At 35.2% G+C, this 13,435-nt stretch overlaps 1 protein-coding gene and 1 non-coding gene across 4 annotated transcripts; one reads left to right on the forward strand and one right to left on the reverse strand.

The window, feature by feature from the left end:
* The first annotated feature begins 2,200 nt into the window (after positions 1–2,200).
* On the forward strand, positions 2,201–7,784 carry LOC126594016 (uncharacterized). 3 transcript variants are annotated; one of them, XM_050260212.1, is made up of 13 exons: positions 2,202–2,803; positions 2,978–3,053; positions 3,148–3,237; positions 3,328–3,372; positions 3,644–3,724; positions 3,840–3,966; positions 4,328–4,386; positions 4,939–5,049; positions 5,151–5,290; positions 5,379–5,418; positions 6,404–6,466; positions 6,576–6,769; positions 7,160–7,784. In XM_050260212.1, the coding sequence occupies exons 1-13, from the start codon at positions 2,433–2,435 to the stop codon at positions 7,659–7,661; spliced, it is 1,899 nt and encodes a 632-aa protein (XP_050116169.1). In that variant the 5' UTR covers positions 2,202–2,432; the 3' UTR covers positions 7,662–7,784. The 3 variants fall into 3 exon arrangements, with proteins under 3 accessions (XP_050116171.1, XP_050116169.1, XP_050116170.1); XM_050260213.1 differs by having other exon boundaries at positions 2,203–2,803; positions 3,840–3,936; XM_050260214.1 differs by lacking the exon at positions 7,160–7,784 and having other exon boundaries at positions 2,201–2,803; positions 6,576–6,773.
* Positions 7,785–12,668: 4,884 nt separating this feature from the next.
* On the reverse strand, positions 12,669–12,758 carry TRNAY-GUA (transfer RNA tyrosine (anticodon GUA)). The gene is given in 2 exon segments: positions 12,669–12,704; positions 12,722–12,758. It is a non-coding gene; the product is annotated as a tRNA-Tyr (tRNA).
* Between the last annotated feature and the right edge of the window lie 677 nt (positions 12,759–13,435).

Consider the following 13,435-nt stretch of genomic DNA (forward strand, 5'->3'; position numbering starts at 1 on the left):
CCGTTTATAACCATGGTTAATACCCATAACCGCCCATTTAAATTTCGCGGGTAAACGGTTATACCCATAACCGTTTATTTATCTAAACGGTTACCCATAACCGTAACCGTTTAATTTAAATGAGCGGGTAACCGCGGTTACCCATAACCAATGGGTATTTGCCCATCCCTAATTGTGAGACTTGACCCACTCTCCCTCTCCTTAGTGTAGATAATATTGTTTGTTTATAAATAAAAATAAAGTATGGGTTGTAATTATATTATCTGTGTGATTGTATCAACGGAGCTCACACTGGTTATGTGTGCATATCGAAGGGAAGCTTATGGAAGAAGGGAAGACATTGCAATGTGCACATACATTGCCATTTTAACACATTTTTGTATTCATCCCCAACGACCTTGGTTAGTTTTAATCGAGTCGTTTATAGTTTTTGTTCTCTTTTTGTTGGTCGAGTAGGTTTACCTTCAACTTTTTTATACAATCGATACGGGGAGAGGGGGACTGAATACAAAATTTCATATGCAAAATTAAAGCTCTTTAACAACTTCTTGAGTTACATGCCATTTGCGAATGGATTGATCTTTTTCTTTTGTCAATTGCGAAAAGATAGATTAAGCAAACAAACTGAAGCAAAATGATTATCGTAACTTCCTATCAAAAGTGTTAGGAGCATTCATCCCTACGCCTAAAATTCCAAGTTGGATTTCCTATCTTCCAATATCCCATATATTAAAGATTAAAATCATCTTCCAACCCAAACGAGCATGGTATAAATATCTGATCATTTTCTAGACCGATAAGACCATATGCAAAATCTTTCCGGGAAGAGTAAAAAGATTTTCTCACGAGAATGCAACATTTCTAAATCATAGTAAAACTTTCAATCCAAAACGTAAATTAGGGGACTGTTTACGGTACATGTATCAAGGCGTGTTGGTTAACAATTGGACGGTGACGAAGCTTAGGTGATGTGGAAAAATACGAATAACTTTCTATAAATAATGAAAAATCATTAAACTTATCTCATTCGTGCACACATGCAGCGCATGAAAGAACATGGATAATCACACAACCTACCCCCATTCTTAAACACAAATACATAGGTGGGTAGAAAGAAAAAAAGGAATTATATGACGAAAGTGATTATTGTGTGGATGCTTAAACACAAAAGAAATTTATAGAGTTGTTGGGTGAATTTTGATTTAAATATTTTATTTTAATTGATTTAGCCGTTTGATTTAATTTGGCTGTAATATTTTTTTTTTACTGTTCGATTTGTTCATATTCGACACTATTCTTGGCTCATCTTCTAGGTTAAATTTGGCTCAACAATAAATTTTACCCAAAACTATTTTTTTTAGCCCAATGATTGGAGAAGTTTTGGGGGTTTAAACTCAAATTTGTAGTTTTAACCCAACTATTGGAGTCGGCCTAAGAGTGCACAATTTTAGAGTTAGGGTGAAATCCTTTAGGAATTAAGCCCAAAGTCAAATTTTCTATTAGTTTATCCATTAATGGGATTAGGGATCCCGAGTTTCTATATTTAAGCTTTATGCATTTACCCTACATCTGAGCGATAATGAAAATTTTGTTTATAGGGGTTAATAGAAAGGTAACGAAAATTTTGTTTTTGGACTCAAATCCTAACAAACTTCACCACAAGTGTTTAAATCTGAATTTTCCACAACCACGAGTACCATTTAATCTATTAGACCATCTACAAAGGAGATTCCAAATTCTAAGTGGAATGCTACATAATAAAATTTGAAAGCAGATAGAAGATCCAACCAATATGTCAATCATATATGGATTGTGTGATGCCAATTTTGACATATGAAAAAAATCTGATGTCAAATTAATTTTTAAATGTTTTGTTGTGTGGATCCTAATAATGCACCAATCATGAAATCGTAAAAAATTACTTTGTATTTAGAGTAATGTTAGGGATATTAAATTTGAAAACTAAAATTGCAAACTAAATGATGTGTCACCAATAGAAATAAGCACGTCTATCATCATCTTCCATGTCCTTTAATTTCTAAAATTTAGTCTCCAAATTAAGTGTCCGTAGCATTACCCTTGTATTTATTTGTTTTGAATAGTGAACATTACAAATATTAATTGAACAAAAAAATCATATGAGTAAAAGTAAAAGAAAATTCGACATTACCACGTAAGGTTTCAAATTCATAGTCGACGTCTGTTTTTGGCATCCCCACTGAAAATGCTGGCGTTTAAAAATTTGTAAGAAAGAAAACGAACGAAAGAAATGTGAGCGTTTTGATTTCCCACCAAAACAAATCTTGTCTTCCCTCCTTTCCCTTTCTCTCTCCTTCTCTCACCTCAAAAACCCTAGCCAGGCAATTTTCCCCCAATTCTCACTCACTCAATCACTCTCACGGGCACACCACACTATATGCAATAGCACACTCATGGCAAACCCTATCCTATCCTTCATTGATCTTGTTGACGGAGGACTCAGCGAGGAATCCGATGAAGACGAATCCGAAGAAGAAGACGAGGAAGAAGAAGGCACAGTGGACGTTGATTCTGCTGTTTACCTTGCAGATCAAACCGGTGCAGCCGGAAGTGCTCCTGAAACGGCGGCGGCGAGGAATGGGGATGAGGAAGTTGGAAATAAGCGTAGAAGGAGAGGAGGAAGCGAAGCGGTGTCGGGGGATGGAGTTGGCAGTGCAGAGTGCTCCCAAGGCAGCAGCAGCCAATGGAATCGGAACGAAATGGACGGGCTATTTTGCTCTATCTGCTTGGAGCCTTGGACCAATGACGGTGATCATCATATCAGGTCGAATTCATACCTCAGTTCTTTGCAATCTCGTCAATTTTTGTTGCTTGTTTGATGTGGTGAGGATTCGAATGTTTGTCTTCGGTCTAATTTTTCTTTGGTAAACATCTTCAGTCTAAAATTTTAGAGTATTTTTTATTGTTGAATTTTGGTGTTTTGGTTTGAGGATTGCAGTTGTCTTCCTTGTGGACACCTGTTCGGCATGTCTTGCATAAAACGATGGCTACAGCAGCGTAGCAATTCGAGGAAGGTAATTACAATTCTCTAATTTTCAAGTTATTTTCAAGTTCTTTCTTTTTGTTTTGATATTCATGTTTGTACCTTCATTTTCTTTTTTTTTTCAGTGTCCTCAATGCAACAAAAAATGCATGTTGAAGGATGTTAGGAAGCTTTTTGTATCCCAAATTGTTTCTGTTGATGAAGAGTCACAAAAGGTGAGATCAAATTTCTTCGGGCTAATCTCTTTTCAATAGAAACTTATTTGGTTAATTGTGAATGACAGACTCTTCTTTTTTATTTTCTAGAGAATTCGGTTACTTGAGGCTAAATGTGATTCTCTTGAGAAGAAGGTAAAGATATTTTAAACATATCCGTCTTCATTTTTGTGGTTTAAAGTGTGAATATAGACAGAGGTATGCATATTGTCTTATATCCTTATGGTCTCTAGGATTGGATTGAAATCAATGACTCACAATATTCAACATATGTTGAAGGAAGAAATGAAAAAAGTTGTGTCCAACCTGAAGCTACCCTATATGTGAACTAAGTGACATATGCAACATTTCATTATTCATTTGTTAGCATCTTTAGAAAGTCTACAGTTTTTCCTTTTATAAATAGGAATCTGCTTGGTGTAAGAGAGAAGTTCAATGGAGAAAGCGAGAGCTTGAACTGCAAGATAAAGTTCAACATCTTACAGAGGTATATTTGACCTCTTGATTCTTTATGATTGGAGTACTTCCATTGAAAATATATATGCTCTATGTTTGGAGTGCCTTTTCTATTACTTTTGGTTTTTAAACTTTTGACTTGTTAGAGGGCAACTTATTTGGAGCATCTATTAGGAGACACACAGAACAGAACATCTGGAGTAGTCAATGCTAATGGGGTTCGTGAAGGAAGAATTGTGGCTGGTGAAAAAATCTTAGATGAAAGATCCTATGGTCAATTTATTCATGTTTATATATTATTTTGGTTTTCTGGATGAAAGATATTATAGGGCTAGTTTGGGAGTGCTTTCAAAATGACTGAAAGCGCCTTAAGAGAAAATGTTTTTGGGTTCCAAAAGCACTTGAAGTGCTTCTTGTTATGTGCTTCATCTAGTAAGTGCTTTTCCAGGATTGACTTGTATTTTTATCAAGGATTGGTTCCAAAAACATTTTCACCAAAAATGCTTTCTGTTATTTTGAAAGCACTTCCAAACGAGCCCATAGATTCCAATAGTAGTTAATTTTACAATCATGGCACAAAAAACTATCTTTGCATCCTGGATTGTGTCTAATTTTCTTTCATTACGTGTTGTAGGGCGAAACTTTGGATCAAAGTTTTGTGGACAAGCATATTCTTGCAATTTCATATTAGAGGTGTGGCAATTTTCCTTCTTATGCTATGTTCTTTCATACTCTTCCTTTTTTTTTCATCATCCAAATGAAGATACTACACAAATATACACTGTTCTGTGTGAACTAGACCCGCACATATCGTCTGTATCAGCAAAAAGACATATGGTTTTCTAGTTCTGCCCAGATTTTCTGTGAAATTGACTCACTCTGTTCAGTAGATTGGTGAAGAGGAACCAGTAAAATAATCATTCTTGACAACAAAGACAGCAACGTTAGTCAAAGTGTTAAGACAAATGAGTATGGGAAACAATTTCAGTTTTATATAGCTGAGGTAGAGGAAATACAGAGCAAAGGTGTTATGCTAGATGGCAAAAGAAATTACCTTGGAAGTGGATAAGATGAAGCAACTTGGCTTGGAAAGCTAATGATAAGTAGATGATATTTCTTAAGATACAGTTTAAGCAGTTGTTATTCGGCAATGTCAGGAGTTTTTTTTTTTTTTCACTTTCAGGTCATAAAATTCTCTATTTCGACAGAAGAAAATAGTTAACCTTGTAATAGTGAACTTTGCAGAAGGAGTTGCAGGTAGATGGTGCTCGTTTATTTGATGTTGATGAATCTAACCAAATTATTTTGATTTCGCGAAGGCTGGATGGGATAGGGGGAAGACATGTGCTTACCAAGGTAAAGTTTCTAGGATTCAAGAAAATTTGTGCTTTTGCTGCGTTGTCTATATACAACATAGGAACTGCTCTCACAAAGTTTTCTTAAATATGGCTTTGTAGATGAGTTTGATACCTCCGTATGACAGAGATGATATTCTCCTTCCTAGAGATACAAGAGCCATTAGGGATCTACGCATTTCTTCTTCTAACAGTGACCTTGCACTCTTTGCTTGCTTGGGGAAGAAATTGTCAGTTCTCAGGTTGGATTGCGATCAACTTACCCCACAGTTAATTTTTACTTTATTCATATATTTCTTCTGGTTAACTTAGTTGTTCTATTTGCTACAGTATGGAAAGCAACAATGTCATCCTTACCTATGATCTACCGGTAAAATTTTTGACCATTATTTTTCTTGTGTATTAACTGTATGTAAAGGGTTTGAGTACTTTGGCTTCAACTTAAATTTCTATGTTCCTGTATGACACAGCGTTAAAGGATTTTTACATGATTATATCTGTTAAAATAAAATGGAATTCCCTATTTTGCCTTTTGATTCAAGGCAATCTTTAGTGTGTATATTCAAGGAAATAAAAGTAAGTTCCAAGAGATACAATATTGATATTCAGAAACTATATTTGTTAAAAGGTAATTAGGAAAATATGTGATGTAAGTTAACACAACTTTCATTGAATGTGAAAGTTAGAAGTGGGTTGATTCAGTCTAGTTAGGTGGAGCTTTTGCCTTTTGGATTTAGTGGAAAGCCAGTTATAGTTTTGATTTGGATCTGATTCCAGAAAATGAGCACTTAATATACTTCAGCCTATTATTTGTATAGCTTCTATCATTTTAGCAGCCAATCATGTTTCTTGGATTGGCTTTTCTTTGAGAATGTGAAAGTATGCCACTTAACCTATAATTTCTTTGTAATGGAATGCTGTTCTGTTGTAACATAATAAGAGTTATTACTTGATCATTAGAATCCCTAGACATGACTGCCCCATTCTGATTCAAATGGTTTGTTTGAGCTAAAGCTCAAACTACACATTCGCTTGGTGGTTGACCTGTTTCAGGCCAAGCTGGCATAGATTGGGCATCTTCAGCCTAGTGATTCATGGTCTCTAGTGCATATAGAGCAGTGGCGATGGTACTACCGTGTTATTTAGAATCTCTTTTGCTTACTTCGTAAATATGTCACATTATGATATGCCCAACATTAACTTTCGTCTGCATAGCAGGTGTTTATTTGTATCTTGATATCATTATTCTTCATTCTATTGTTTCATTTGTTATTTTCAGTGCTTGGCATAATATACTAAACAGTCTGTTTGACTCTTCTATTGTTTTATCTTCATGTTAACATTTGTGCTTGCAGGCTGCTGCTTGGACATGTTCATGGGATCTCAACAATCCATATTATGCTTATGCTGGTTTACAGGTCTGTCCGTACCTTGAGTTTTTGGTTACAACCGTAATTTGAATTTTAAGTATCTTGAAAGGGTTGTTTTGTATACCCCCTGCTTTAATTTTTACTTATATTTTTGCAGAATGGCTCTCTTTGGGTGTTTGACATGCGCCAAACCGCAGGGCCTGTTGAATCTCGGAGAGGGCTTTCAAACAACCCAATTCATACAGTACATTCCCTTTCACATAATTCAGCTCTTCCTTCTGGTGCTAGATCGGTGCTCTCTGCTTCTTCGATTGGCTTATGTCTGTGGAACTTTGGTTGTGCCGAAGAAGGGTGAGTTCATATCTGTGTTGTTATCTTTCCTATTTGTCTATGAAATCTTATGAATGCCCGTCTGGCTTCATTTATATATTTTTTTTAAACAAAAATTTGCACCCTGAAATTGAGTGATGCCATTTCAAACGTTAATATAGTCTGTTTGCATGTTTGTAATTAAAAGGCAAGAATATAGTAGAATGTTTTTCCTTGGTTGTCCATCTTCTCCGAGGTCGAAAAATGATACTTCTCAATTTGTTCATGTGAAATTTTGCAAAGCAACATGAAATTTTCTTTCTATAATGTAAAAGTAGGTGCGGCTGTAAAGTCATAGATTAATAATTAAACTAATTTTATTGAATTAATTACTGCATGAATCTGTTCTGACTAAAATCAAACTCAATGAAGGCCGACATTAGTCCCTCAAACCGAGAATCAAGGAGTTTGCATATCATTGGCGTATTGTCCTAGCAATGATGACATTGTTGCTTCCTACCGTCCCAAAGTTGAAACGTCTGATGAGACGCTCTTGTCTCAACCACAGCTTACTCCTTCCCGTGGTGGCTTTGGACAAGGAACAGTGGGTTCCCATGTTCTCTTGAAGAGAGCAGACATCAACTGTTTTGATCGTTTGGGTTCTGCATGCACCAATGTATGTGATATCGGGCTTCCAAGATCTGCGATCATCGACGTTGGAAATCATAGCACATTGTTTGCCTCTCAGGATAAGTTGAGTTCTGAATTAGTCTTACAAGAGCTACCGTCTTTTACGACCTTACAGCGCCTTAAATTACAGAAAGATCCTCTTCGTGATCTGAAGTACAGTCCGGCGATAAAACAAGGTCTACTTAGTTGTTTAAGTGGTGACAAACTGCAACTCTTCAGTACCAAGCTTTCAGGAAAGAGATGATCATTTCAGGTGTGTAGTTGCTCAATTTGTGCCTAATGGTTAGGTTTTTAACTGTTTTATAAATATTACTTTTTATGTTTTTTAGGTTAGGAACAGTTCTATAAATAAGAAAATTAAAATTTCCGATTGTTTGTTCAAAAAAAAAAAAAAAAAAATCCTTGGAAAATACCCTTCACTTTTGGTGTTCTACAAAATTACACTTAAAATTTAGGCTATCGTTAGGTGTGGGATTTTTCGAGTCCCAAGAGAGATGCCAACTTAGTAAGAGATGGATCAAAAACTAATAGATAGGAGGGACTAGAAATGCTATATGATAGTTGAATATCAGAGTGCGCAACGAACGAGACTAACAAAATAATAGAAATATTATTAAACAAACGAGAGTGTCGAAACGATTACAAAATCCTAAGAGACTACATTGTTACTGACTTATTGATATTTACTAACTAATATAAGCACTACTATATATAGTGAAAACTAAAGTAAAATCCCAATCCTTAAAGGATATAGAAAACCCTAATAAACCCTAAATCTTAACCCTTAAAGGATACAGAAAATTCTAATATTCTTGTCCTACAAGAAAACCATAAACAAAAATAAACTAATAGCTAATTTTCCAACCTCTTGTTAAACTCATGGTGGAACACAGACATGAGTTTGCCAAAGTAGATGTGGATGCAAGACTCCAAATTCTAGTGCTAATGCCAATACCAATGCCGATGCAGATGCCAATGGTAATGCCGATGCCGATGCTGTTGCAAGATTCTAACTTACGAACAAACTTGAACAAAAAACAAAAAATCTAACTTTCGTAACGTCACTCGAATGATCACTGGTCCAAGTATTCGAGCGATTGTCAGATAAACCAAACAAATCATATTTCTTTCTTCTTCCTTCCTTTTTTTCATGACTTCTACAAAACATAGGCTGGTTTGCAGAACATGGATCTGTGGACAGGAGCACTTGCGGATTCTGTGCCTAATGAGATAGCAACGGCGGTGGGTCTGGAGGGATGCAGAAATCTTGATGCGGTGGAGCTTTTTCAAATTTGGTGCAGAAATCTTGGTGCGGTGGAGCTTTTTCAAATTTGGGTGTGAGACAAATTCACCAAATTCTTTTTTTTTTTTTGAAAAAAAAAAACAGAACTTCTTTGTTTCTTGCAAATAATCAATACCAACTAACAATCTAAAACAAACGACGAGCAAGACAGGCAAATTGATGCCAAATCAAAGCAGATTGATCCCAAAGGATCAAACCTGCTCTGATACCAAGTTGAATATCAGAGTGCGCAACGAATGAGACTAACAAAATAATAGAAATATTATTAAACAAACGAGACTAACAAAATAATAGAAATATTATTAAACAAACAAGAATGCTGAAACGGTTACAAAACCCTAAGAGACTACATTGTGATTGACTTATTGATATTTACTAACTAATACAAGCACTACTATATATAGTGAAAACTAAAGCAAAATCCTAATCCTTAAAGGATATAGAAAACCCTAATAAACCCTAAATCCTAACCCTTAAAGGATATAGAAAATTCTAATATCCTTATCCTACAAGAAAACCATAAACAAAAATAAACTAATAACTAATTTTCCAACAATATGAGCATACAAATGCTTGTACAAGATATTTGTAAATGAATCATGAGTTTTCACCTGCCTTTGTAACGTTCATATGGTGCGTTTTTAATTCCTCCTATACACAATTTTATAACTTGACCTAAATCCCTTAAGACTTAAAACTTAATCGCCTACATGTAAATTAGGGGTGGGCGTGAATAGCGCTGGGTCCATGTTTAATGGATTCGGACTTGACTTGTTTTTTTGTAAAGGAGTCTCAGTCGGTCCGAGTTTGTGTATTTTTATTAGTGGAATCGGCTTATTTGGATCCAATTAATATGGTCCGGTTCCTACGGGTCGAATAGATTCGTTTTCAGTCATGTGTTGTATGGGTTTCTATTTTCAATCATACATATAGGAAGCCTTTAAGGGAATGGATTCCCATTTTTTTTTTTAAATTTATAAAAATGAGGATTTGTTGTGGGGTTTACACTACATTGAACTTTAACAATCCGAACCGTCTATTTTTCAAGTTGCACCTCATAGATCATTCTTGCAAAATATTAGCCAAATTAGAAAGATTTGATATTTAATTGGGTTCAAAAAAATTAACGAATACTTTGTTATATAAGAAACAATGAAATTTTTTCTTTATAATTAAATAGGCAAATGGTTTCGAATTGAATTGAATTTTTTGCAAGGATGATCTATGAATCAAGTGTAACATCCATATTGCCCAGGAGAGTGGATCCTGTAAGCTTTAAATGTATATTCCCATCTTTAACTAGCATGAGGCTTTTTTGGAGCTCACTAGCTTCGGGTTCCAATGGAACTCTGAAGTTAAGCAAGTTCGCGCAAGAGCAATCCCAGGATGATGGGTGACCTACTAGGAAGTTCTCGTGTGAATTCCCAGAAACAAAACCGTGATGATGTGGTTTGGGCCCAAAGCGGACAATATTGTGCTACGGTAGAGTCTAGCCCGAGATGTGGTGGGGGCTCAGGCCGGGATGTGACATCAAGATTTATAAAATAGATGGTTCGAATTATTAAAATTCGATGTGGAGTGGGCCTCATACCTAATTCCTATTTTTTGAAAAAAAATAGGCATCCTTTTGCATAAAAAACATGCATATATATATATATATATATATCATCTATTTGCCATGGCAAAGACATCCCATTCATAAATTAACTATGATACTTGAGACCCCATCTCCAAAAAGATAAATAAGATAACAGAAATTAGCAATCTAATGGATCAATGAACATATACCACGAGCTAGTGGTCCAATGGTAAATGACGGATTGTGAGGTTTCTTTCAAATTAAAAATTGGAGGTCTTGGGTTTGAAACCCGCTACTGGTGTGGAAGTCAGACTTGTGGCCAGGGGGAGGCTGCAATTGCCTCTGTGAGTCTTTCCAGCCCCTGAAAGGAGTGAATAACCATGATTTGTCATCAATTGTCCATCTTTTTTTTAAAAAAATAAATAAAAAATGGATCAATGAATACAATATTTGATAGCAAATTAGGAATCTAAATATTAATTGATAGTGATACTTACACAACTAATATTTTGTAAGAAAAAAGAAAACTTATTTTGATGCTAGCACTAGAAAGATACAGATCATCGCACAGTGAAAGCATTGTTATGGAAATGGAAATTTAGTTTTAGGCTTCGCTAATCTGAACAATTTTCTTTTGGGGTGTGATATTCACACACTCTATTTGACTTCTCACATACCTTTTTTATTTTTGGCCGTCGGATCGGATGAATTGAAGAAGATCAACGGATATAAATTATCAAGGGGTGTGTGAGAAGTAAAATGAGGTGTGTAGATAACACACCCCTTTTCTTTTATGCTAGCAAAGTACGAAAGATTTAGAACATACATGGTATATGCTTTGTGCTTAGTGCTTAGTGCTTACCCTTAAACGGTCCTGGCTAGGTTATCTGCACATAAGAAATATGAACTCGATTTTAGACTCGTTTCCACACAAGTAAATTCTAATTCGGACCATTTTGAAAATTAAAAATAAAAATCATATGGTTTTACATCGGCCAAGTAATACGATTCGAATCCACCGGTTCAAAGATTCATACACCACCCCTTGTAAATAATTTACTTGAAAAAATTGTTCAAAAAATAAAATATGGTCACCCTAATGCTATAAATAATAAAATATGGTCAATCCTAATGTTATTTATAATAGAAGGTAATTTAACCAAAGGTCAATAAAAACTTAACTATTAAGCCATATATCAATGACATTTTTATTTTGGACTTAATCAATGATCTATTTGTATTAATTAGGCATAAGTCTGATGAATGTCACATAATTAACTATTTAATTAATAAAAATATAAAAAACCCAAACCAAATTCCTATCCGCCATCCACCACCAAACACCCCAAATTCCTATTTCCACCGCCTATCTTCCTTTAGGATCAAAACTCAGTTCTTGTTTTCACACCAAATTTGTCCTAGTTTCTTGTTTCCTTTGGGATCCACCATCATGGGTTGCGTCCGCACAAAATTAGTGAAGAAATTTTCCCGTTGCGTGATTGACCGCTGCTACTGGTGCATGGCCCTTGACTTCACACCAACAACAAGATCCTCGAGAAAGTCACCATCATCCCTTCCAAGCACCTCGACAACATTTCTCTAAAGTGGATCCAAAAGGGCACCGATGAGATCTCCGTCGATAAAGGAGACCCTTGTGTGCTATGTCCCCTGAACATGAAATAGACACTGCAACTTGTTGGTGAAGATTGAGACGCCGACATTGTAAAAGCACAGAACATGAAATAGACATTGCAACGAAGTGTCTGAATTCACAAAACAAGAAACAGACACTGCGTTGCAGTGTCTGAATCCACAAACCTATTTGAATCTCAATGTAGAATCACACAATAGGGAACAGACAGTGCAACGAAGTGTTTGAATCCACAAACCTATTTGAATTCGAATGCACAATCATAGAATATGAAATAGACACGGCAACAAAGTATCTGAATCCACAAAATCGGAAACAGACACTGTTGTAGTATTTGAATCCACAAACCTATCTGAATCTGAATGTACAATCACAGAACGAAAAACAGACATTGCATTGCAGTGTCCGAAAAATAGAGGTTGAAGGTGGTGGGAGGCGGGGAGGTTGAATTCTAAAGGTTGGGGGAGGTGCGATTTACAAAGAAGGAGATGAAAATGTTTGGTGTTTTAAATGATGATGACATCATTTGTAATTTTAATTTGATCGAGGTGTTTTAATGTATCTTCAAGTTTGATTGACCGATTTATAATTGCAATAAAAGTTTAAATATGATATTCCTTAGGCTAAAAATAAAAGTTTAAATATAGGAGTCCAAAAGTGGAGGAATTATTTTTTTGGTAAATAAAACGTGGAGAAGTTGGGAAAATAAAAAAGTCAATCCGACCTGCCGGATTCGAACCAGCGACCTAAGGATATCTGATGGTTTACCAACTACAGTCCTCCGCTCTACCAACTGAGCTAAGGTCGGTTTGTGGTAGCAAACGATTTTAAAATATTTAATATGCCACATATTAAAATTGCATTGCGTAATTTAATTTCAGTGATAGCATTGAAGGAAGTCATGGAGAAAAAGAAACCTTCTACCAATGACCATAATTTAATTCCATTACTCCAAATATCATAATTGTTACTTTAAAAGAAGAAATTAGGTTCTCATTTTTTTTATTTTTTATATTTCATGTATTGTAACCTTTTTTTCTTTTAACTTTTGATCAATGCCTTTTGATTTTTATATACGCTATTATTTCAATAATAAAATATTTAAATTTTATAATTAAAAAAAGTATTTAACCATTTCTAATTATATATTTAGTTTAGAAACGTTACATTTAGTATATTTTTGTTGTAACTAGTGTGTTTATTTAGGAATATGATTATGTAACTTAAGATAGAATCCCAAAAGAATTGAAAATCAAATCCTCATGGGCTTTGTATTACTTGTAAGGCAAGAAAACTCATCATGATTAGTATAAATAAAGGTACAAGATCATAGGGGTGAACATGCAATACTCATACACTTGAGCCCTTCTGTTTCTCTTTGCCGTCCCCATGTTCACACCTAAAATGGTCTAGCAGAAGTATCTGTTAAGCGACTTAAAAAATCTCAAGGTCCTTGGATGTGCACACCAAGCTATATGTTTCTCC

Source organism: Malus sylvestris, chromosome 12, assembly GCF_916048215.2.
Source record: "Malus sylvestris chromosome 12, drMalSylv7.2, whole genome shotgun sequence".
NCBI lineage: Eukaryota > Viridiplantae > Streptophyta > Magnoliopsida > Rosales > Rosaceae > Malus > Malus sylvestris.

Excerpts from the sequence above, each read along its gene's own strand:
- LOC126594016 (XM_050260212.1), top strand. The coding sequence starts at position 2,433 with ATGGCAAACCCTATCCTATCCTTCATTGATCTTGTTGACGGAGGACTC. Across the intron at positions 3,373-3,643 it reads GTGATTCTCTTGAGAAGAAG|GAATCTGCTTGGTGTAAGAG; the intron begins GTAAAGATATTT and ends TTTTATAAATAG. Across the intron at positions 5,419-6,403 it reads TCCTTACCTATGATCTACCG|GCTGCTGCTTGGACATGTTC; the intron begins GTAAAATTTTTG and ends TTGTGCTTGCAG.